This window comes from Trachurus japonicus, chromosome 21 (genome assembly GCF_045865225.1).
Source record: "Trachurus japonicus isolate A0001 chromosome 21, Traja_1.0".
In the NCBI taxonomy this organism is placed as follows: Eukaryota; Metazoa; Chordata; class Actinopteri; order Carangiformes; family Carangidae; genus Trachurus; species Trachurus japonicus.
This window is the reverse complement of record NC_140927.1, coordinates 35079052-35105404: the sequence shown is the minus strand read 5'-3', so window position 1 is coordinate 35105404 and position 26353 is coordinate 35079052. Positions and strand designations below refer to the sequence as shown.

Genomic DNA, 26353 nt, shown 5'->3' with positions numbered 1-26353 from the left:
GCCGAAAAAGCGAATTTGAATTTTGCAGCAGCTTATTCGGTTGTTTTATTCTGAATTCTGCTCTGTTTTCATTGGACCACTCTAGAAAGCTGCCAGTTTTAGAGGGAAATTCATGCAAAACCACTGCTGCGTGTTGCCTTCAGTGACAGTTTTTCATCATCAGTCTCTGTATTTCCCTCTAAAACAACTCTGTGTGGTAACGTTGTGTTATTATCTCATAGTGTGGTGAATGTGCAGCTCACAACTTGTCCACCAGAGCGTTGTGGAGTTGTTGGATTGTGTATTTGATGAGTGAAATGAGGGAAACCAAGAAATCCCATAATGAGCCTCCGTAGCGTAGCTCTGAGCAGCTCGCGGCTCTGCTCCGCCGTTCTAAAAACAGCTTGCACCGACAATTAAAGGTAACGAACCTACTGCTATGACTATAGGGATTATGGTGATGGGCCAATTCCTCCTCCTCTCTCCTCCTCCTCCTCCTCCTCCTCCTCCTCCTCCTCCTCCTCCTCCTCCTCCTCCTCCTCTCTCCTCCTCCTCCTCCTCCTCCTCCTCTACCTGCAGGAGCTGCCGTATTGACGGATGCATTATGTCAAAACCAAAGTAAAATCAGATTTAATATTTTATCCGACCTCTGTTCGTGTTGAGCTGCAGCGAGCAGCCGAGTGCTGAATCGATAGACCCAGATTGGAGGAAGACTGGCCTCATTTCCCACAATTCAAAGAGCAAAAATAAAAACAACGTGGAGTCAAGTCGAGTTAAGTCAGACCACAGACCGACACCTGCAGTCGACGTGATCCAGTCAGCTGCACTAAAAACTAGGGGTGTGACGATACACTCACCTCACGAGATCGAGACGAGACGAGATTTTAAGAAAACTACAAGGACAAAATATACGACTGGACCAACAGACTGTTATTTGCACATGCATTTTGAAATGTTTTATTATAACTCTTTACATGCATGATGTAAGCATGAGCTTTTATAAACTTCTTCTTCCACAAATGGAAACTAAAACTAAAATTTATAAAAGTTAAAATAAAATCTAATATTTTTTCAAGTGCAAACAATATTATGTGCAGTGTTTCCTGTAGGATTTTTTAAAGTAATGGCCGCGAACCCCCCACCCCCGGCGGCGACGGCAAGGTTGTATCCAGTTCTCACGGTACCGAAAAAAAGACGGTACCGACGTATTTCTTACGTCTCGGCATCAGCTTACCGAAGTATGGAAGAACTTCTGTCCCACCTGAGTTTGAATTTTTTCAGCATCAAAATCAGACTTTGAATTAAAAAAAAAATTCAGGTTGACTGATTCAAGATGGCGGCCGTGTGGCTCTGCTGCTGCCGTGTCATTGGTCATATATAGATCTATATGTGTGTGTGTGTGTGGGGGGGTTACCCACCTTGTCTCTGAGGGTGAGCACCTCCCCCTCCAGGTAGCGGTGCTCCTCTCTGGCCTGCTCCAGCTCCAACTCCTTACTGCTCAGCTTCTCCTGCAGACTCAGGAGTTGCTGCAACACACACACACACACACACACACACACACACACATTAATCTTACAGACAGAGGTTTCCGTGGCGACAGCTACAGGTGTTAGTTGTTGCTCCTGGTGATTTATCAGGAGCTTCGGGTGGGGGAGGGGCTTCCTCCTTCAGAGCGCACAGTGGAAACAAAGATGGCCGCCACCTCTGAGGCTCCGCCCACTTTTCTTTCTGAAGCTCAGAGACGGATGCTGATCCACCCATCGCCACCGCCGCTGCAGCCGCCATCTTGGCAGTGACTCCGCCCACTGAGTTTATTTCTGTGGCACATTTTAAAACGGAGGTGGAAGAGTCGGTAACATCCCAGCATGTGTGTGTGTCTGTGTGTGTGTGTGTGGTTGCACAGACTAGTCGATTAGTCAACTTTACTGCTCCACAAAGATGTTTTGAGCTTGACGTCGACTAGTTGCTGATCATGTGACAGTACAAGAGAAGAGCTGCTTGAAACAACAGCTGAATGCGCTGAATGAAAACAATCCCTCACCCTAATTGATTTAAAGCAGAAGTAAGCGATCCGGTGGTTTTGGCTAACTTCCTGTCAGCTGACGTCACCACATTCACACGCATCCCCTGGCTGCACACACAGAGAGGACTGCCCCTTTATGCCGTTCTCTCTCCTCATTGGATAAAACTTGTAGGATACAAGGAAAGTTTTCTCCTGGGCTCAGAGCAGAGCAGAGTGACTGACAGACCCGTGTTTCAGTCCAAACACTCTATAGAAGTGATTGCTGTCGGAAGATACAACTATTTAAGACTTAGATTAATACAAATATTCTGCTTACTTCTGCTTTAAATTGCTGAATTCACGTCCTTGGTGAACTTGGTTATTAATGTTATTCTAGATGAGAGTGTCCAAGGTGAGGACGTAGAGCCAGTCGTGGTGCAACGGATCAGTGTTGATCCGTGATCGCTCCACGGATCGTTGATGGGAAAAAAAAGTAGCAGTAACACTAGCGCATCGCTTTTCATTGAAAAAAAACAAAATACTTGCGCACCACAGCAGCCGAATAAGCCAGTAATTTAAAAAGAAAAAGAAAAAACTCAGCTCACACTGCAAAAACTCAAAATCTTTCCAAGAATATTTGTCTTATTTCTTGTCAAAATGTCTCATTTCTAGTCAAAACTAATCTCTTTCCACTTAAAATAAGACTCATCACCTAAAAATGAACTTGTTTTTAGATCATTTTCACTTGTTTCAAACTAATTTTCACTTGAAATAAGTAGAAAAATCTGACAGTGAAAGTAAGTTTTTTGTGTTTGTAATAAGAAAGAAAAACTTGCTCCACTATCAGATTTTTCTACTTATTTCAAGTGAAAATCTGCTTGAAAGAAGTAAAAAGTGTCTAAAAACAAGCTACTTTTTAATGTGATGAGTCTTATTTTAAGTAGAATGAGATTTGTTTTGACTAGAAATATATAGCTATATAATATTCTTGGTAAAATATTTGACTTTTTGCAGTGTATATCAACAACCAACCAGGATTGAAAAACAAAAACTGTGACTGACAGGACTGTGATGGTGACGAGGCCTGTGTGTCGTTTTCCTCCATAATTGTTTAACAGACAGTAGCTACAGTATTATCTTTTGCACTTGTATAGGAGTGTGTTACAAAACAAACAAACTGGTTTACAGCTTGTTGTTTCTAAAGCTGCTGTTCTGTACTAGTTTCTGTCAGTGAATACAGATTGTTGCAGAGCATTTCCCTCCTCCTGTGATTTTAGTTATGATGGGAAAAATATGAATGACGTCATCAGCGACTAGTCGACGTCGACTCGACTTTCACAACATTAGAGTCGACTTTAAAAAATGTGAAGTCATGCAACCCCTAGTGTGTGTGTGTGTGTGTGTGTGTGTGTGTGTGTGTGGTTTCATCAGCAGGGAGTCGACTCCACTTTGCTTCCCCTCAATCAATCAAACACAAAAACAACAACAACAGTGTGTGTGTCAGCAGCGTCGACATCCCATAATAATCCCTTGCTCACACACTGATCCCATAGAGAAGCAGCAGCACGGCGACTTCGCCTGACTCGACTCGACTTCCTGTCTCTCTCTATCTGAAGTGACAGCGCCGATAAAACGAGACGACACACACACACACACAGAGACACACACACACACACACACACACACTCTCTCTGGCCGGGTGTGAGTGTGTCACAGCGTGGGGGAAACGTCACGCCGCTGCTGTCGCTCCCTGTTTGTGTCACCTGTTCCCTCGGTTCAGACGGAGTCAAATAAAACAGGTTCTGTAAATATCAACTCACTATAAATAAAAATTATGATTAAATTATATTGTGAAAACAACGTAGATCTGTACGATGGATTGTAGCGGCTGCAGTTCCTCTCCTGACCACTAGAGTGAGTCAGTCTCCACTTCCTGTTTATTAACCACAACATATAATATAGCGGTTTCACACTGGCAGGGCACCGGCACGGTTCTGGTTCCCGAACGCAACTTTGAACCAGCCGGCGTGTTCAGACTGAAAAAATAATTGGTTCAGAACCTGAAAAGTCGGTTTGCAGTGAAACCAAAAAATAGTTGATTTTTCCTTGCGAACCGTGACATCATCAGTGGGCGTGAGTCACTTAAGACAAGCAGGAAAGCAGCTGGAAACCATAACCATGTTATATACAGTAGCTTAGTAAAATAAAACTTAATGCGGACTGATCGGTTCATTGTAAAACATTTATTTATTTTTGTAAATGTGGTGGTTTGTGTCCGTAGGCTCCAGAGCCCCGAGGCAGCGCTGCTCTGTCCACACAGGAAGCTACACTTTTCATTCAAACAAATAATGCTACTGCCACAATTGTTAAATGTCATCAATGAGACCAACATTTATCTTCTAAAAATAATTTAACCAGCCGGTGGTAAACCTCTAAAAACCTGCGGGTAAGTTAATTAGCGATGGTTTTCTCCCCCGGGATGACGACGGAGGTTGGCCGGCCGAGCAGCTCTGCAGACCGGCTGCTGTCTCTGTGATGTCCCGGTCGCTGTGGAGCTTCACTTCTCTGAAAAACATCGGAGCAAACTTCATTTGGATAAACTGGCCGTATATTTGGGATCTTAACAGTTACTTTCTCGCATGAAAAAATATTAAAAGTAAGTAGTACGGTAGTTTGCTGTTTCGGAAAGAGCCGTTGCTGTGGTTACTTCCGCCTGTGTGACGTGGAATGACGTCCTCCCACTTTGGTTCCACTAACTGGTGTGAAAGCTGCTGGTTCTCCAGACAGCACCGAGGTTCTGAGACTCCAGAACCAGAACCAGTGCCAGAACCAGAACCGTGGCGGTGTGAAACCACTAATACAGGTGTAGAGGGCCGAGGGGGCGGAGCCTCTTTGACGGACCTCTCTGTGATTGGTTAACTGACTCATTAGACGACACAATCTACCTCCTCCTTCTGGGTGAGGGGGCGGAGTCAGGGACGGACAAGATGGCGGCTGTGGAGCAGCTCAGTCTGAACCTCAGAAACTGATAAGAGGAGGAGGGAAGAGGAGGAGGAGTAGGGGAGGAAGAGGAGGAGAAGGGAAGAGAGGAGGAAGAGGAGAGAGGAGGAGGAGGAAGAGGAGGAAGAGGAGGAGAGAGGAGGAGGAAGATAAAGAGGAGGAGGAGGAAAAGGAAGAGGAGGGGGAGGAGAGAGGAGGATGGAGAGGAGGAAGACGTTGAAGAGCAGGGGGAGAAGGAAGAGGAGGAGGTGGAAGAGGAGGAGGAGAAGGAGGAGGAGGAGAGAGGAGGAGGAGGAAGAGGAAAGAGGATGAGGAGGAAGAGGAGGAGGAGGAGAGAGAGGAGAGAGGAGGAGGAAGAGAAGGAGGAGAGAGGAGGAAGAGTAGGAAGAAGAGGAAGAGGAATAACAAGACTAAGAGGAGAAGGAGGAGGAGGAGGAGGATGAGGAGGATGAAGAGTGGTGGTCGTCATGGCAGCCTACCTGCTGCATGCTGACCATGCTCTGCTGCAGCAGCTGGATCTGAGCCTCTGGACTGTGTGTGTGTCTGTGTGCGTGTGCGTCGTCGTCGTGGCGACCGGGCCGGCTCTGCTCCTTCCTCATCAGCTCCACCTCGCTCCGGTACGAGTCCAGCTGCCAGCGGAGCGAGTCGTTCTCCTCCCGCAGCGACGCCGTCTGCTCACACACTCCTACACACACACACACACACACACACACACACACACACAGAGAGAAGCTTGTTTATTTGAGGATTCATCAAGTTAAAGTTGTTTTCAGCCTCGAGTTGATTTTAACTGACTCACTGTGTTTACATCAACATTGAGAAACCTGGTTATTCACGTCCCCCTTTATTTGCACTAACAAAACCAAAATGGAAAATGAACCGTTTCCCGTTTTATCTTTGATACAGTAATACAAAACGAAAATCGGAAAACGAATCGTTATCCATTTTCCATTATTTATTTAATTTGACGTGTTTGTAAATGGAAACTGAGAATTAAAAAACCTCTGTGGAAAACTCCTTTCTCCATCTCCTGTTAAGCTGCGTTCACACTGGACCTTTTATTTTTGTCGCTGTCGCTCGAATCGCTCTGAAAAACTGCTGCGTCACTCAGCTGCAGTCGCTCGTCAATTTGTCACAGAGCCACAGACTCACATTTTCGCTTTGATGACGTCATGCCCACTGCCATGTGTCTCTGTTTACACCGGCACCACCGGGATTACGGCAGCCAATCAGAGCTGAGCGACGAGCGACTGACGGCTGGAGAGTTGGGATTTCTCATCTCGAGCGACAGAGCGACTTGTTTGCATTAACAGCGTCAAACCCGCAGAGGCAGACTTCAAAATCGTTGCAATTTGTGTTAAATAAACATCACAGGCGCAGAGTTCAGAAACCAGGATACTGGTGTAAACTCATCGCTTGTTCGAAAAACAAAAGGTCCGGTGTGAACGCAGCTTTAGTCTCTTCTCTGTGACCCGGAGTCTGCAGCCAGACCCCTTTCAAAATAAAAGTACAGCTCGAATAACGCAAACTCTGGTCTTCTGCTGTGCAAATAAAAAACTAAAAAACTAAACATGCCACCGTTTTCTTTCGGAGTTCTCCAGGTAGCAAAAACAAATTCCTCTGAAATTACGATGTTTACATGCACAAGCACAAAGACAGGATCATCAAAAATCCGATCCGATCAAATCCGGGAAATGTCAACGTCCTGCACTGCAAAAACTCAAAATCTTTCCAAACATTTTTGTCTTATTTCTTGTCAAAATGTCTCATTTCTAGTCTAAACTAATCTCTTTCCTCTTAAAATAAGACTCATCACCTAAAAATGAACTTGTTTTTAGATCATTTTCACTTGTTTCAAACTAATTTTCACTTGAAATAAGTAGAAAAATCTGCCAGTGAAAGGAAGCTTTTTGTGCTTGTAATAAGAAAGAAAAACTTGCTCCACTATCAGATTTTTCTACTTATTTCAAGTGAAAATCTGCTTGACAGAAGTAAAAAGTGTCTAAAAACAAGCTGCTTTTAATGTGATGAGTCTTATTTTAAGTAGAATGAGATTTGTTTTGACTAGAAATAAGACAAATATTCTTGGTAAGAGTTTGAGTTTTTGCAGTGTGTATGTTACGTCTGTTGTCGGCCATGTTGTTGTGTCGTACCGTTCTCCTCCATACGGATCCTCTTGCAGGGATTCTCGTCCAGGTCGTCGTCCGACATCTCCATCTCCTCCTCTCGTCTGATGCCCATGATCTCCTCGCTGTGAGCGTTCCTCAGCTCCTGAAACACCACAACACAACACACACACAGTGACAGTGTCCTCAGAGATAAAACACACACCTACAGACTCACACACACACACACAGCTCATCGAGCACGAGTACGGAGCCATATTTACCGTGGGGTAGTGGGGTGTAAAATGTGGGGATCATGCAAAATGGTTTTTTAACTGTTTGCAGTGAACCGGCCCGGGGCTGTGTGAGGTTCCAGTTTATCAGCTCAGAACATGAAACCAACGTTTCTGTTCTCAGTCGAGGTGACGCTCACATTCTGCCTCTGGAGCCTCGGAGAACAGACTTTATATTAAAAAATACATACACAGCCAGACATGGTGTTAAGGGGATAGTTCACCCAAAAGTCAAATGTCCCTCATGATCTCCTCCCCCTCATGTGGACTAAGGGCTGGGAGAAGTTTCAGAGTCCTCCGTGGCTTCTCTGAGTTACAGGGGGTCTTGGCGTAGCAGTGCATGTCCATATAACGGTTGCAAATGGATACCAACTGTCTTCGTAACAAAAAGACACACCAGAAAACATCCAAATACCTCCATGATGCTCGTATGAAAAAATTTAAAATAAAAATAAAATTAAATAAGTCTATATTTCAAGCTTGTTTGTAGCGGAAGCTTCCCGGTTCGTCGAATTTGGACGAACCAGGAAGAGGAGCTTCCGCTAAAAAACAAGCTTGAAATATAGACTTATTCAAATTTTTTCGGGACAATTCTGCATTTCAGGGCTTCAATACAAGACGGACATTACATACGAGCAGCATGGAGGTATCTGGATGTTTTTTGGTGTGTCTTTTTGTTACGAAGACAGTTGGTGTCCATTTGCAACCGTTATAAGGACATGAACTGCTACGCCGAGACCCCCTGTAAATTTCAATTTTGGGTGAACTATCCCTTTAATGTTGAGTGTTTCTCTGCTGCCAGGAAGCTCGTTCTAAATAATCAATGAATCATTTTGTCTAAAAAAAAAAAAAAAAAGAGACATAAAATGAAATACCCGACGTTTAAAATTCTGCAGCCTTGTTGTTTACAAGGGCATCAATATCTATAGATCTATTTTTGCTCCATGTTTCCTCTCTCAGCTTCTCTCTGGAGCTCTAGTAGCAACAGGTCGGTGTCAGCCAATCAGAAGAGAGGAGGAGGCTCTGGGCCTCTCTTCTGATTGGCTGACTGTTTTCTAAAGTGATCCAATTAAAAACAGAGCAGATTTCAGAATAAAACACTCAGAGAAACTAAAATCCTGCAAAGTTGTTGGATGGTGGGTCCAGGTGGTGGTGAGGGGGCGGGGCTTAGTTGTGACATCACAAAGTGACAGGAAGTCCTGACGGCTGGTTTTAAGGCTCAGTTTCTGAATACAGGCTGTGTGCATTTCTCTGTGGACTGAGGCTTTGATACTTTCACAGTATTAATATAGAACCTAGAGCTGCTTTATAATCACACTACACATGGACCAGGGTCTCTGCAGGTTTCACCAGCTCAAATCTAAGACTTTTTAAGACCTTTTTAAGACCATTATGGATGAAATTTAAGACCTATCATGACAAATGAAAAATGTACAAAAGAAATGCGGAGTCACAAAATTAGAAATTGATTGAAATACAGTATATAAGTTGCGTGTTAGACTTGTTTGTAGTTGAAAATACATTCAATAAAGCACAATGAAGTGTTGCAGGAGCATTTTATTGAGCATTTGCGGTAGCGATTTTTTTTGTGTGTGATTTTCCCGGTTCGCACATGTATTTTTTTAGGGGCAAATGCGAGTGAGTGGTGGGCATAAGAAAATTTAAGAGCTGTCTAAAATTATTTAAGATTTGAACACAATAATTCAACAAATTTAAGACATTTTAAGGCCTAAAATTTAGATTTTCAAATTTTAGACCCCGTGGATACCCTGTGGACATCTACCTTTATACTGAAGGAGCTTTAATACAAACATCTACCTTTATACCATATGGAGCTTTAACACAAACATCTACCTTTATACTGAAGGAGCTTTAATACAAACATCTACCTTTATACCATATGGAGCTTTAACACAAACATCTACCTTTATACTGAAGGAGCTTTAATACAAACATCTACCTTTATACCATATGGAGCTTTAACACAAACATCTACCTTTATACTGAAGGAGCTTTAATACAAACATCTACCTTTACACCATATGGAGCTTTAACGATAGTGGCTGATTAATCTTTGATTGGTCTATGAGTTGTTTCAGATGTGAGTGGTCATTTCTTTTTAAAGCTGGGTGACATCACACTTCCTGTTGCTTCCTCCGTGACCGTGTGCGGAGACGGGAGCAGAGGGACGGAGCGTCCGCCGGCTGCAGCCTAATCACATCTCGTTATGGCTGCTGCCATATCCATTATCTCTTCATTTGTCAGCTGTGATGGTTTCACAGCAACACGTCTCGTCTGACAGAGTAATGTCCCGTCTCTGCAGCTCCGCCGGCGTCTCCACATACACACACACACACACACACACACACACTCAGCAGCACAACCCAGGGCTGTTGCTATAGAGACATGAGTACATAGACTTACCATGGATACTAGCCGTTAGGGGAGGGGCTTTCACACCGCGGGACTGTGGCAATAACATGAACTGTGCTTCACACTCACTCACACACACGCACACTCACACACAGCTCCAATCCACTATGGCAAGCCATTTTAACATTTAAAAGCCAGACTGGATATGTGTTGTAGATAACTGTAATTCAGTTTCAAAAAGAACATTTCAGATATCTGCAACTACATTCTTCCTATCCACAATTGTCATTTCAGATATCCACAACTACGTTCTTCCTAGGACAAATGATGTCACTTTAACCATTCATGTGTATGGGGTTTGTCATTACAGATATCTACAATTCAGTTGCAGATATCCATGTGAATTACAGATATCTGTAACTGAATTACGACTAGTACTAATTCCAGTTTGAGATATCTGCAATTTGATTCTGACTAGTCATAATTCCAGTTCAAGATATATTTAATTCACCTCAATTAAAGATATCTACATGTCCCTTTTTTTTGACCAGGTGAAATGACGTTGTAGATATCTGTAACTGGAATTATGACTAGTCAGAATCAAATTGTAGATATCTTAAACTGGAATTAGTACTAGTCGTAAGTTACAGATATCTGTAATTCACATAGTGGATATCTGCAACTGAACTGTAGATATCTGTAATGACAAACCCCATACACATGAATGGTTAAAGTGATGTCATTTGTCCTAGGAAGAACGTAGTTGTGGATATCTGAAATCACAATTGTGGATAGGAAGAATGTAGTTGTGGATCTGAAATGTTCTTTTTGACTAGAGGCAAAACTGAATTACAGATATCTTGAATAAAAAATTCAACTATTCAAAATGTAGTTAGGACCAGTCAGAAAGACGTTGTTGATATCTACAATGTTAATTCCGGAGAGTCAAACTTAGCTTTTAAATGTTAAATCTGCTTGCCATAATATAATCCACTGTGTGTTGTTGCTGTGCGGCCTTGACTGTCGCCTGAGATGACAATGTGCCCCCCCCCCACATGCCCCTCCCTGCCTTAGAAAACACTTGTTTTGTTTTCTAGATTTGACTCGGGATATTAATAATTGATCAGAAGCTTAACCCTGACAATCACTGTTGCCATAGCAGCAGCGCCTCACTCTTTGGAGGAGGAGGCGTCAGATCTGTACATCTCCGCTGCAGGGAAGACTAGCAGAGTGTGTGTGTGTGTGTGTGTGTGTGTGTGTGTGTGTGTGTGTGTGTGTGTGTGTGTGATCCAGAAAAACAACAGCAGGGCCACTGACTACAACAGCTCGTCTGTCACTGTGTCTCCTGACAGCAGAGAGGAGGAGAGAGTCTCTGGGAGGGGGGATTTTGGGGGTATGGGGGGGGTAGAAAAAGAAGAAGGCTTTACCAACCTCACACTGTTTGCGCCAAATGTCTATGTTCTTGCGCTGTGCTTTTGAGAAATGGTCCCACGCCTTTTGCCTGGTGGCGGCGGAGAAAACGCCGGTGATCTGCTCGACTTTGGGGGTGAACAAGGAAGAAGAGGAGGAGGGGGAGGAAGAGGAAGGGGAGGAAGAGGAGGAGGAGGAGGGATGGGGGAGGAGGGTCAAGACAAAACAAGCTGTTTATGTAGCATTGCAGCACTGACTGAGGCTGGAGCAGCAGACAGGAGAGAGACACACTGACCACAGGTGTGTGTCGGTGTGTGTGTGTTGGGGGCCGAGAGGTGTTGTCATGTGCTCAGGTCGAACTCCATATTGTCATGTCTTACTCTGTCGCCCACAGCTACATATGAAAACAACACATTTGCAGACGGAATGTGAAAAACCATAAAACAAAATGAGAGAATAATGTCAGAACATTGTTCTATTGTTTATTGTTACGGACCTCAAATGAATGGTTCGTACGGCCCGAAACACATCAAAGAAAACATCGGAAACAACTGTTGCCACCAAATAATAACAAAAGTTCATTGATTCAAAACAAACAAATACTCAAGAAAGCAACAAACCGAATGGGTTGGATTGTTCCCGGCCAAAACAAACAAAAGAGAGAGGAACACTGAGCCAGCCAGCGGCCGTCGTACCCAGTGTTCTCCCCCGAAACTAAGACTACCTAACCAATCACTAAACCTAAGTGAAAGAAAAGGGAAACCGAAAACAGGACTACCGGGAACCTCCAAACGTTTATAATGTTTTAAAAATTAAGAGTCAGGACTGGGTAAGGCCAGAGTAGGGACAGGGTAAGGACAGAGACATGACTGGGTAAGGCCAGAGGCATGACAGGGTAAAGACAGACACATGACAGGTTAAGGCCAGAGTAAGGACAAGGTAAGGCCAGAATAAGGACAAAGTAAGGCCAGAGTCAGGACAAGGTAAGGCCAGTGTAAGGACAAGGTAAGGCCAGAGACAGGACAAGGTAAGGCCAGAGACAGGACAAGGTAAGGCCAGAGTCAGGACAAGGTAAGGCCAGTGTAAGGACAAGGTAAGGCCAGAGTAAGGACAGGGTAAGGCCAGAGTCAGGACAAGGTAAGGCCAGAGACAGGACAAGGTAAGGCCAGAGTAAGGACAGGGTAAGGCCAGAGTCAGGACAAGGTAAGGCCAGGGTAAGGACAGGGTAAGGCCAGAGTCAGGACAAGGTAAGGCCAGTGTAAGGTCAAGGTAAGGCCAGAGACAGGACAGAGTAAGGCCAGAGACAGGACAGGGTAAGGCCATGGTAATGCCAGATAAAGGCCGGAGTCATGGCAGGGAAAGACCAGAGTAATGCCAGAGTCAGGGCAAGGTAAGGCCGGAGTTGGACTAGCCTCGTAAACCAGCCTCTCGCGGAAATGCATTTCATTTCATTTTGACGGAGAGTCTGGCCTCATCCCCGCTGTAAGCATTTGGCCTGAAGCCCTCAGAAGGCCGAGCCAATCAGTGTCGCCGCTGTGATTGACACAGACCAACTGGTGCAAAGCCCCGTCCCTTGCTGATTGGCTGAATGGGGTTGTCTGTCAACGCTACTACTCCTGCTCACCCCAAACGCTTACAGGGGGAATGAGGCCAGACTCTCTGAGAAATGAAATGAAATGCATTTCCGTGAGAGGCTGGTTTACGAGGCTAGAGTTGGACCGGAGTTGGACCGGAGTTGGACCGGAGTCGGGGCAACTGAGCAGCTGACGCCATGGAGCCTGGATGAGCAGTAACAAACTCTTGTGGAGAAACTTAAACTTTAATCTGCAGAAGAAACAAAGCAGAATCCTGTCAAAAACCATCTTGACATGAGTCAAATTCAAAGTCAAACTTTATGTGACGTTAGTGAAATAGTCAGAGAGAACCTCATGTGTTTCTGTGAGAGGAACGTTGAGGGGAACCTGCAGTGCTTCCACCAAAGTGGACCAGGACTGAGACTGGAACAAAACTACGACCTACAGAACCAGACCTGTAGCACCACAGCAGGTTGATGTTCTGTCTGGACGGGTCAGTGATCAGCTGCTCTCTCCTGTCCTCTGCTCTGTACTTACATCACCTGCAGCCTCCCTCCACAGGACTGATGACGGCAGCACGAGTCCAGAGTGGACCAGGTCCTACCAGAGTCGGTCCTGATGGGAGGAACTCTGGTCTCATGCTGCCGTTCAAAGTGTCGCTCACTTCACTCATCAAACATTTTCATTGTGAAAACAAGTCAAAGTTCAAAGGTCAAGACATCCGGAGACCAGACTAAGACCAGACCTGAGACCAGACTGAGTCCAGACCAGACTGAGTCTAGACTAGAGCACTGTAAAAGAGAGTAACGACACCACCATTGACTCCCATGGTAAGGGTTTTGCGCCCCTAGTGGCAGGATATGGGTATTGCAAAAGCGCCCAGAAAACCCATTCACTCCAATGTATGTGTGTTGCTAACTTGTTTGTAAATTGATGAAAACGGCCGTGTTTTTGTTTTTAGGTGTCTTGGTCATATCAAATTATACTTATAATTAGTTTATTATAAAATGTAGATTGAAACATTAATGTAGACAACAGTTTTTTTTTTGTTTGTTGTTTTTTACTGGCCTATGTGTTAATGTTTATCTGTAAAGGATCCTCAATGATGCTATTAACGTGGGTGATCTATAAATGTCCTTAAATTATTGAAAATACCACACTTGCTCATTCACCAACAATGCAGAGATGTCAGTTCTTGGGCGCTTTTGCAATACCCATATTCCTCCACCAGGAGGCGCTTCCATTGAGCCAATGCGAGTCCAGACCGGACTGAGTCCAGACTGAGTCCAGACTGAGACCAGACCCGTACTCACCTGACCCCTCATAGCTCCTGTGAACTCTGTGTGTCGTTGTTGAGCTTCGTCTCCTCTCTGTCTCCTCACTGAGACATCTGGACTGGTCAGACCAGCTTCTCTGTCTCTACTGTTTCTATCGTCGTTGTCCAGCAGCGTCCTCACTCACTGAGTCCTTAAGTCTGATTAAACCTTCTCACCTGATCTGACACTTATCACAATGATCGATGGTCTCCGTCTCCATGGAAACGTGCGTCGCTCCTGTGTGAAGAAGCGTGTTTAACGGTGAGTGCTGCTTAGTGCTTACACTGGGTGAGGATGGCCAGCAGGGCGTTCTTGAACAGCTCCTTGGCGCGCTCCATCTCCTCCTCGTGCTGCGCCTTCTCGCCCATCAGCCGCCGCACGTGGCCGTTGGCCGACTGGATCATGGAGTAGAAGTGGTTGGCGGTGCGGCGGTTCACCTCGCCGCGGTCGATCCACGTCAGCAGCACCGCCGTGGCCTCGCTGAACATGTGGTCGTCTGGGAGTCAGAGAGGTCACACAGGAAAACAACAGGGTTAACAGCAGAGATACATTGACTTTGATGATTAAAGGTCCAGTGTGTAAAATGGAGGTAAAACCAAGGGGGCAGTTGTCGGTCTGAGAAGTGAAGTCACTTCCGCGTTCAAAAAACTACAATCCCCTGGGCTTCCTCTGGGGGCTGGTGTCAGAAAGCAGCATTCTCCATAGACCCCCATGTTACAGTAAAATTGCCAACTTTACATCCTCAATAAACATGTTAAAGGGACAACGAGGAGTTTTGTTAAAGCGAAGTGTTTTCACACTACATTTAAGAGCCTCCGCGCACCGTGAAATTCTTTTACCGGCGCAAGACAGACTCATGTTTTCATTCATCAAGAATTAAAGTCAGAGGTTGGAAGACGATCACATACCGTCGTAGTTCCCACCATAAACGGAGATTCATACGGCGGCGTTATTCTCATGACTCGCCACGAAACCGAAAGTAAAGAAACGCTGGTCGGCTCGCCCAGCATTTCCACCACCACTAATAATAACAAAATAACCATAGAGACAAAACCATAGATTTATCTAAAATGGAGCCTTTAACAAGTGGTAACGGAGATTCATCCACATTAATATCAGACTTTTTTATTGTCGCGGAATTTTTCGTTCTGCCGATGGAGAAACTCCTCGTTGTCCCTTGAAGCTCTTGAAATGTGCTCTCTGATTGGCTGGATTCAGGCTGCCGTACAAACATGGCGGTGCAAGATGGCGACGCTTTCTAAAGCAAGACCCTTTGATTTTATAGCAATTATACACTTATACAGATATATTCATGGGTAGTAGATTCAGATTTTACCAATAAACCTGGACAATTATTACACACTTTAATGATCCAACTCACAACAATTAGACTTGAGTTTTTATTTTTTATTCAGGTCTAACCCTAACACAGACATGTTGTGTGAAGAGCAGCCAATCAACAGCTGGATTAGCTCTTGGCCTCCACATGCTTGGTGCTGATTGGCTGACGGGTGTATTTGATCAGTTTGATTCTCGTGAAAACATGCCGTCCTTATCAAAGTTCCTCACAGTTCGACATTAAACTTAAAGTTTCTGGTTCTGTGACGATGAAGGTCACAAATCTGTGAACATAAAAACCTCTCAGGGGGAGTCGACTACGATTCCCACGGTGCATTTAAGCGACAAACATCCAATGACATAAACTCTCCTCCATCCATGCAGACCTTCAGACTGACTCGTCTCCTCCTCTAACGTTCAGTTAAACAAACAGAGAGGATTCAACCCTCCTGTGGGGCGTTCGCTGCTCACGCCTCCGTGACTTAACATCACAGCCACCGAGCACAAAAGGCATTTTTGATTTTCGACTTTTCAACCAAAACCCTCGGTCTCAGTCATAAAGAGCGTGGCGCCTCGGCGGGCCTCCCCCCATTTAAATAATAATTGAACGGTGGCGGGAGCAGCGGCAGCGGCGGCGGCGGCGGCGGCGGCGGCGTCACGGACGACGGCAGAACAGAGTGAATTAGAGAGCATTTAATGAGCTCAATACCCGCTGCAACACAACCTGTAAGAAGACACTTTCCCCGCTCTGATAAAGCCCCATTCACACGCAGCAGCAGATTACAGTCACATTAGAGCCAACACAATGAGGCTGCTGAACGCACCCCACTCAGGAAGAATGGAGTTTATTCCTCCGCTGTTAGAGGAGAAGAATTCAAACGCTGCCTCAGACACAAAACAGACAGGAAACAGCTTGTTTATGCAGCAGGTGGAGGGGGGGGGGGGCGTTCAATACAACAACATGGAGGAGGAGGAGACAGGAAGAGATGAGCTGCTGCTGCTGCTGCTTAAAGAGTAAAGGAGGTTATATTATAGAAACAGCTGTTTATCTACAGGTGAGGACACATCCATCACCTCCATGTCATCCCTCTCAGTGCAAGGCAGATACACACCTATGGAATTCTTTACCATCAGAAATGAAATCCCAAACAGAACTAAATAGGTTTAGTGTTAAAGTTAAACATTGGCTTAAGCAGCAGCAGGAATGTGAACATTAATTTCTCTCAAGTCATTGTCAATACAACACTTGCAATTGCCTTGCCTTGCCTTGCCAAAGTAGCTGAAACCAGACGTCTTGTATGCATCACATTTTCCATTTTCTGTGGCAATGTTGTATGTATCGTCCCTGTTAAATAAACATTAAAATAAAAAATAAACTCCTAAACCTCCACATCTCCTTCACATCCATGTCAACTCCTTCATCTCCTCCACTGCAGTAAACCTACCTACAGTGGACAGGCTGCAATGCATGATGGTCTAACTCGTCAGTCTGAGAACAAACACTGTCTTTGTTTCTCTGTTTCTTCTTTCTCTTCGTCTCGGTGAAACAGTTTCACCTGACTCACTGTGATGTTGAAATGCGTTGCCTGGCAACAGGTGACTAATGAAGCTACCGTGCTGTAGGTGGAGGAGAAGGTGGTCTGGGTTTCAGGAGAACTCGTTTCACTGTGTCGTTAAAGAGTTAACTCAGCTCCAGAGTCCTAGTTCTGGTTAAATCAGTGACTAGTAACTAGTTCCAGGGAGAATGGAGCGTCTCTTGGCTGAAAACCAACCTTGTAAGATCAGAGCCTCCGACCCGGTGTCCCAGCTCTCGTCTCCATGGCGACACCGCCACACAAATATTTGTTCTGAGACTGAAGAACATGACTTTTTTTAGTCAATGTACTGTTTATGTTCAAATTAGGGCCAATGGCATGAATTTGTGGAAATATTGTTGAGAAAATTCTGGGAAAAAAATATATATTTTTTTTTAGAAAAAAGTGATACAAATTTTCCAAAAAAATGAGAAATATTTTCTAGAAAAAAGTAGTAAAATTTCTCAAAAGTTAAAAAAAAATTCTAGAAGAAACTGGTAAAAATTTCTGAAAAAAAAAAGAAAATGGCAGGGATTTGTGGAAGTATTGTTGAGAAAATTCTGGAAAAAGACTTCTTTAGAAAAAAGTGATAACATTTTTCTAAAATAAAAAATGTTTTAAAAAAATTCTAGAAAAAAGTGATAAAAATTATTTTATTTATTTATTTATTTATTTATTTATTTATTATTTATTATTTATTATTTATTATTTATTATTTATTATTTATTTATTTTTTAATCCCAGAAAAAGACACAGAGGAGGAGACACCAGACCTGAGTTCTGGGTTAACTAAAAGAGGAGAAACTGACTCTGGATCAGATCATGTGACTGAAGTTAACACACACACACACACTGACCTTTGAGCCTGTCTGCCAGCAGCGCGGCCTCGTGCTCGGTGTAGTGCACGATGGGCGGAGGAGAGGGCGGTCTGAGCCGGTCCTCGTGCACCTTGCGGCGGTGTCGCTCCTCTCTGGCGAACAGCCGCTGCTGACACTCCCACTCGTACAGGTCGTCTCGGGCCTGGGCAAAGTCCACGTGGATCCGCCCAGAGTCCTTCTTATCGGTGCTGGACCCGATCCGCATCCGGTAGCCTGCAGGACCAGCACCAACTCCGTCAGTATGTGTGTGTGTCATTTACTCTGACTCTTCACACACACAACAACGTATTGAACTTGCATAACTTCTGAATAAAATAATTTTAAAAAGTACAACTTTTCAAAAGCATCGTGTCCCACACTGCACCCACTCAGATTCAAAGAGGAAAATCGCATCCCTATTATTGTCACCTGAAATGAACATTAAGAAATTAAATTAACCAAAATGACACTGCAAAAACTCAAAATCTTACCAAGAATATTTGTCTTATTTCTAGTCAAAAATGTGATTTCTAGTCAAAACAAATCAACTTCTACTTAAAATAAGACTCATCACATAAAAAGCAGCTTGATTTTAGACACTTTTTACTTCTTTCAAGCAGATTTTCACTTGAAATAAGTAGAAAAATCTGATAGAAAGTTTTTCTTTCTTATTACAAGCACAAAAAACTTGCTTTCACTGGCAGATTTTTCTACTTATTTCAATTGAAAATTAGTTCGAAACAAGTGAAATTATCTAAAAACAAGTTAATTTTTAGGTGATGAGTCTCATTTTTTAGTAGAAAGAGATTAGTTTTGACTAGAAATGAGACATGTTGACAAGAAATAAGACAAATATTCTTGGAAAGATTTTGAGTTTTTGCAGTGTACTTCATGTGAATCAGGTCTCCCATTGAAGCTATGGAAAGCTTATTGAGGGAGCCTGGATACAGGATTTTTAATCTTCTTTTTTCTCCATTAATTAGGTGTTTTTTCCTGGTATCATACGTATGCCGAGGACCACAAACCGGAACAAACTCACATAGTCTAGGGTTGGTTTTATGGATGATTTGATGCATCACACAGGCATTATGAAATGAAATAATTTCAGTTAACCGGAGGAGACCGATGCAATCACTGCAAAAACTCTTACCAAAATCTTACCATGAATATTTGTCTTATTTCTAGTCAAAATGTAATTTCTAGTCAAAACAAATCTCATTATACCTAAAATATGTATATTTATACATATACACACATAGTTATACATAAAAAAGTAGCTTGTTTTTAGACACTTTTGACTTATTTCAAGTCTATTTTCATTTGAAATAAGTAGGAAAATCTGACAGTGGAGCAAGTTTTTCTTTCTTATTATGAGCACAAAAAACTTGCTTTCACTGGCAGATTTTTCTACTTATTTCAAGTGAAAATTAGTTAGTTAAAAACAAGTTAATTTTTAGGTGATGAGTCTTATTTAAAGTGGAAAGAGATTAGTTTTGACTAGAAATGAGACATTTTGACAAGAAATAAGACAAATATTCTTGGAAAGATGTAGAGTTTTTGCAGTGATGAAATAGAGGTCTTGTGGGGGCGTTGTACTCGGACCACGACACAGCTGGAATAATCTTCTTTTGAAGGCTTTCTGATCTTTTCCGACAGCTCGGGTGGGTGTTGCAGGCCTCACCTGACAGGTAGATGGCCTTGTCCACCATGAACTCCTCGCTGAAGCGGATGTGGCAGAAGTTCTTCTTGCTCTTGCGGACGGCCGTCACCTCGCCGCACTGCTCGAACACTTCCCTGACGGTCTCCTCGGTGGCGTTCTCCGGCAGCCCCCCCACGAACACCGTCTTACAGCCGGGGGGGCGCTCCCTGGTGGAGGGGGGGGGCAGGTCTGACGCACAGGGATGACATCATCATCAACATCATCGTTATAGTGATTAGATAGTTGCAAAATTCCACATACATAAAATAAAACCAAGTTTTCCAAAGGTCGACCTTTCTTTCCTGTTTGAATGTATTAAAACACTGTAAAAACTCAAAATCTTTCCAAGAATATTTGTCTTATTTCTTGTCAAAATGTCTAATTTCTAGTCAAAACTAATCTCTTTCCACTTAAAATAAGACTAATCACCTAAAAATTAACTTGTTTTTAGATCATTTTCACTTGTTTCAAACTAATTTTCACTCGAAATAAGTAGAAAAATCTGCCAGTGAAAACATGTTTTTTGTGCTTGTAATAAGAAAGAAAAACTTGCTCCACTGTCAGATTTTTTCTACTTATTTCAAGTGAAAATATGCTTGAAAGAAGTAAAAAGTGTCTAAAAACAAGCTACTTTTAATATGATGAGTCTTATTTTAAGTATAATGAGATTTGTTTTGACTAGAAATGACATTTTGACTAGAAATAAGACAAATATTCTTGGTAAGACACTTGAGTTTTTGCAGTGAAGAATTGATAATAACAAATGTATACACACTGTTAACATAATTGAAGAAATATTTGCAGAAATGTAATAGGCTATCTCTTGCCCTTTTCTTCCTTCTTTTTATTTAATTTCATTTATTTTATTATTATGTTTATGTTACTTATGTAATGACTTACGTACTTAATCCACTTTATGTCTCATACTGTATTGTTTATTATTTTCTTGATGCCAGACTTTTTGTATTGTCCATGGTCAATGTTCTGACTGTGATTGGAATGTTTAAATAAAGTTTTGAAAAAAAAGTGATTAGGTAGTTATAGTGATATTCTGGACCTGTGATTACACTCTGAGTTAAGTATGTCTCAGTTTAAGAAAATGTTTAAAAAAGAAAAAATAAGCGGCTACAAAAAAGAAGAAGGAGAAAGAGAAAAAGAAAAGAAAAGAAGAAAAGATAGATAGACGAACTGTGTCCATTTTCCTTGTTTGTTTACTTGTTATTATTACATGTTTCATCATCTTTCATTTTTTTCCTTTTCATTCATGGTGACTTAGTGTAGCTACATTATGTAAATATGTGCAACCGTGTGTATGTAAGTATGTAAACCATGAATGGAATAAATCAAAATGAAAATGAAATGACTTTGTAATTCACTGCTTGAACTATGTAACATTTCGTTTCACAAACTATAAGAGAGAGTTAGATAACAATCTTATCATATTGCTCACCAAGTTTTATATTCATGAATGTGCAATATCTACCTCTTGCAACACAAAAGCTATAATCATTTTAATATACAGTTTTTTTTTCTCTATGTTTTGCACCATTTTCATCTTATTTCTGTTCTGTATCTGTCATACCCCTGAGGTTATACATTTATGTATTTGTTCTTTTCCTTGATGTTGTTCTGTCATGTGCCCTTACCTCAGAACAAATGAAGTTTATTAGATTAAATACATTTTTAAAAAAAAATAGTTAGAGTTATGTTTTAGTGTGTTTTTGTGTGTGTGTGTGTGTGTGTGTTTTGTGTGTGTGTCTCACTGGGGTTCTGGGGGAACAGCGTGCAGCTCTTGCAGTGGATGATCTCCTTGACGACGGGCATGTCGGGTGGGACGGGAGGGGGCGGGACCAGGCTGATTCCCGCCATCATGGGGTTGATGGGCGCAAGGAGGCCGAGGGCGGGGTCGAACCTCTGGATGCACAGAGAGTCTGAGGACACACACACACACACACACACGCACACGCACACACACACACACACAGCTCTGTCAACACACCATCATCACTCAGTCAGAGGCCTGGGGGGCGGGGCCTCTCTGACTGACAGGTGATTGGCTAGCTCATGTAAACATCAATCTGATAATTCTACTGTTAATTTAGTTACGTTAGCACTAATAAGCAGCTATCAGTGTAAACTCACCATGTCTGGCTCGTTAGCTTAGCTCTAGCTTTGGGTTAGCCTTTGAGCAGAAAGCTGGTGAGGACATACGTCATGTTACCACGGTGTTAGGTAACCTATTTGGGAGGCTGCACCATTTTGAATTTACAAGCTGACAGCAGTCTTGATTTATACAGCCCCTGACTTTTCCACTTTTTTTTTCTTAGACTACGTATGTATGATAATTTTTTATTTAGCCTATTTTGTTGTGATGCTAATGCAGCATTACTATGAGTATTAGTCAGGGTCTTATGCAGAATAATTCAGTCATACACTGCAAAAATTCAAAATCTTACCAAGAATATTTGTCTTATGTCTAGTCAAAATGTCATTTCTAGTCAAAATAAATCTAATTCTACTTAAAATAAGACTCATCACATTTAAAAAGCAGCTTGTTTTTAGACACTTTTTAATTTTTTCAAGCAAATCTTCCACTTTAAATAAGTAGAAAAATCTGACAGTGGATCAAGTTTTTCTTTCTTATTACAAGCACAAAAAACTGCTTTCACTGGCAGATTTTTCTACTTATTTTAAGTGAAAATTTGTTTGAAACAAGTGAAAATGATCTAAAAACAAGTTGATTTTAGGTGATGAGTCTTATTTAAAGTGGAAAGAGATTAGTTTTGACTAGACATTAGACATTTTGACAAGAAATAAGACAAATATTCTTGGAAAGATTTTGAGTTTTTGCAGTGTACAAAGATTAGACTACTGGGATTTTTTGTGGGCCCTAGTACTGGGCGCTGGGCCCCTAGAATTATCATCACCTTTCTCCCCTATACAACGGCCCTGGGTGGCAGCGAAAGGAAGGGGTCCTTACAGGGAATTTGAACTAAATGTGACTGCTAAGCAAAGGTATTTGGAGAAGATCTATTAGGCCTACCGATATAAACCCCTACGAGCTTCCTTCGGCCAACTGGTGCAAAGACCTTGACGCGCTGCCACCCTGATTTCCCTCCAATCTTTCCATTTCGGAAAACCAAAAAAAAAAAAAAACGCACCCCCCCCCCATTGTCTCTACGTTTGTTATTCCAATTGTGGGAGAAACCAGAACAGTTCTTTATGCAGCAGACATCTCATCTAGATTAGGATAGATTAGAACCAAAACAATGAACGCAACAAGATGCGACAATCAAAAACCAAAGTTTCTCTTTGCGTCAGGTGGTTCTTCTCCTCCACGTCGTGTTTTAAATCTGTTTAACACAACTACTCGTTAATTATCCTTCATGTAGTCAACACAGCAGCTCACTGTCTGATCACTGTCCTTTATTTCATTTAGTGAACATAGGCATAGATAGATAGATAGATAGATAGATAGATAGATAGATAGATAGATAGATAGATAGATAGATAGATAGATAGATAGATAGATAGATAGATAGATAGATAGATAGATAGATAGATAGATAGATATACAAAAGAGAATAGATATAAAAAGAGATGGTGAGAATTCTCACTCCTAAAAAAAATTATGTTGCACAAATTATTTGCACGAAAAATTGAACACGACCTCTCTGTGTTGATGCTGTAAAACGACTTCATGTTGAGTCACTGACCTCGTTAGCCACCAGCTAATTAGCTAAGTCTTAGGTTAATTATCTGGGAGTTAGTGGGCGGAGTCAGACTCTGCCTATATGACGACAGTAAAGCAGCTCATTCTGAGCTTCAGAAACCTCACAGAGACGACGGCCATCGTTGCTTAGTACAGTTAGAGGGAGAGAGAGCAGAGGAGGAGGAAGGAGGAGAAACTGGCTCTGATAAATCACACGGCAGAAAAAAGCAGAGAGAGAGAAGCAGCCAAAAAACACAGAGGAGAGAAATGAAGCTTCACTATCTGCAGATAAGAGAAGACAAAATGGAGACTGGATCTGTGAGAGGGGGAGAAAATATCATCTCAGTCGGCTAATGGGAAACATGGAGGGAGGAGGAGGGAGTAGGGGAGGGGGAGGGGGAGGAGGAGAAAATGTCTGTTCTCCGGGACAAAGAGGAAGTGAGAGAGAAGGAGGAAGATAAACAGAGAGAGGACGGAGGCGACAGCAGCAATGTTTCAGCTGTCGGCGGGAAAATAGAGCGGGCAGGTCGGAGCTAGGGGGCGGGGCCAGCACTGCAACAACAAGAGAAACCACACGTCAGCACAAAACACACACACACACACACACACACACACACACACACACACCTCTGCCCACAGAGCCACAACCAGCAGGACTGAGGTGACTGGAATCACAGAGAGGACGACGACGCTGCAACAGACAGATGTTGTTTCTGCTGCTGCAGCTGGAACAGTCGGTCTGATGTTCTGGTTTTTTTTACGTTGTGCGACACCGAGCTTTTTCCCGCCGTTACCGTAGCGTTGTTGCAAAGTGATCAAAGCTTCTGTCACCTTGCAACCATGAAACATGCAACTTTCTAAGTCTGTTCGTTGTAGCAGTTGAACCGTTAAGGGGTGGTCACACCAAACGCAATGTCACGATGTTGCGCGTCGAGATTACATGTAAAGTCAATGCAAAAACGCGATTAGGCGCAAATTCACGCCGGGTGACGCAACACACAATGCCACGAAGATCGCGTCAACGTGTGAGTTGAAAATGTTGAACTTTTGCGGCGACGTGGCGTGACGCTGTGTCGCGACGGCTTATCAGCGTTGAGATTCTCATTCTCATCTATACTGCTACTCAGCGGAGACAGATGGACGGGCGCTCCGCAGCTGAAATGGAGCGCCTGTAGTTGGTGTCCGGCCTGTAGATCCTGGTGCAAACCCTAGCTAGCTAGTCCTCAAACTGAGCAACACTTGTACCGCTGGAAGCAGCCATGGTCCAGACGGAGCTCCTGTATGAGCTCTGTGGGCCTCTGCAGGATACCATGTACCCACAGAAGACAACGGCGTTTGGCCCTCAGACGTGTCTCAGACTTCCAGAGCAGGTACAGCGCAGCGATAGTTGTGATCTCAACCATGGTTGATGAGAGAAGAAGCAATGTTGTTGTTTAGTGGAAATGGGCGGGCTTCCGAAGGCGCGATGACGCAAATTTACACAAAATGGTCACGTGTCAAAACTCAAGCGACAGCGCAACAGATTCTCATTTGTCGCACGACAAAATCGCGTTCATCGTGTTTGGTGTGAACACCCCTTTACTGTTGTACCTTTTCTGTTATCTACCGGTCCTCTGTCTTTATGGACTTTTTATGTTAATAGTTGTATTGTTTTGGGGACTACGGATGTAATTTAGCACATGTGCTAAATCTGGTGTATTTACTGTGGGTACTCTAGTACTCACTGTCCATTAATATGCACTGTCCTGACTAAATAAACAAATAAAGTAAAGTAAAGGACAACGAGCAGTGACTTCGTCTGTGCTGCAATGCATCTTGGAATCAGTTGGATCAGAGGGTTTATGGAGCCAGATGGATGGACCTCCACTGAGCTTCTGGACTGAACTCCTCCCTGCAGATTCATATTGTTCTACATGAAACAAATGTGGTTCCTGTGCGTCGTCACGGTGACGTGATAACAGACATAAAACAGCAGAGAGAAGGAGGCCTGGCTCTCTCCACCGCAGATAAAACCAGGAAAACTCTCGGAGATAATCTCCCAGGATCCTCCGGGTCTGAGGAAAACTCATTAAAGCGTCGTGTGCGATAAACCAGCAGGTAAATCACAGAATCTGAGCTGCACATGCATCATCACCTGCTCCGGTCTGAGCCAGAACCAGAACCACCTGGACCAGAACCACCTGGACCAGAACGGAGCCTCCGCTGCCAGGACGCAGAGAGGAGAAGAAGAAGAAGAAACATGGAGGAGAAAGAAAACAGACGAGTGACAGACAGAGCCAAGACAGAGGAGACAGAGAGAGAGTTATCATTTCACTGTTTTCATCTGAACCAGGACAAAGTTTATCTGGAAACATCTGGATGTGGAGACAAGTCATCAGTCTGGTGTTCACACAGGGCTCAAACTGATCCTCATATACCTCTTATCCACCAAACTGGTTCCAGTGCTAGTTCGGTGCTTAACTGGTTCAACTCTGGTTCCTCCAAAGAACCACTTTGCTTTTCCACTGGTTAGGAGCCAAGTCAGAGCCTCACTCCCCATCCAGGAGCTGCTCGGAAAACCCGGTCCGACCTGCGGATGTTGAACACCGGACCCCGACGTGGAAGCATAGGCTTTTAATTAACGATAACACTCATTCTAAACCCGGCTGAAAAAAAAGAAGGAAAAAGCAGCTGTCTTCGCCGTAATCACCGCGACCGGTAACTACGTTTGACGGCGATATGTTTTGATCTGAGCGTTAGCTGCTGTTAGCCACCGCCTGTAGCTCAGCTAGTTAGCTGCTGTTAGCCACCGCCTGTAGCTCAGCTAGTTAGCTTCAACTGTGTTTACATCGATAAACAAACTTAATACGTAGCGATAACGTGTCTGTATATCTTAGCGCTGGTCTTGTTGCTAAGGTAACCCTGCCGCCAGCCCCTGGAAGAACCGGTTCTTAGCTCTGGCCCAGCAAGAAGTTGGTGTTGGTCTGGAACCAGTTTTAAGAACCAAGAACCGGTGCTTAGGCAGCGGAAAACCAAAGAACTGGTGCTAAGCAGGCACTGGCTCCGAACCAGCACCGGAACCAGCTCGGTGGAAAAGAGGTAATCATGAACCTGAACCTGGATCCAGACCAGGAACCAGGAA

General features: G+C 43.3%; 1 protein-coding gene across 1 annotated transcript in view; it reads right to left on the bottom strand.

Moving 5' to 3' along the window:
• Positions 1-26353, bottom strand: part of LOC146965694 (ecto-NOX disulfide-thiol exchanger 1-like) — a 42006-nt gene that overhangs the window by 9018 nt on the left and 6635 nt on the right. The window contains exons 3-10 of the mRNA XM_085765571.1: positions 21284-21451; positions 19503-19709; positions 17822-18055; positions 14336-14548; positions 11184-11290; positions 7135-7252; positions 5461-5666; positions 1398-1505 (exon numbers count right to left, since the gene is read on the bottom strand). Of these exons, the coding sequence (XP_085621697.1) occupies positions 1398-1505; positions 5461-5666; positions 7135-7252; positions 11184-11290; positions 14336-14548; positions 17822-18055; positions 19503-19709; positions 21284-21451 (1361 nt within the window). The remainder of the gene's footprint in view (positions 1-1397; positions 1506-5460; positions 5667-7134; positions 7253-11183; positions 11291-14335; positions 14549-17821; positions 18056-19502; positions 19710-21283; positions 21452-26353) is intronic.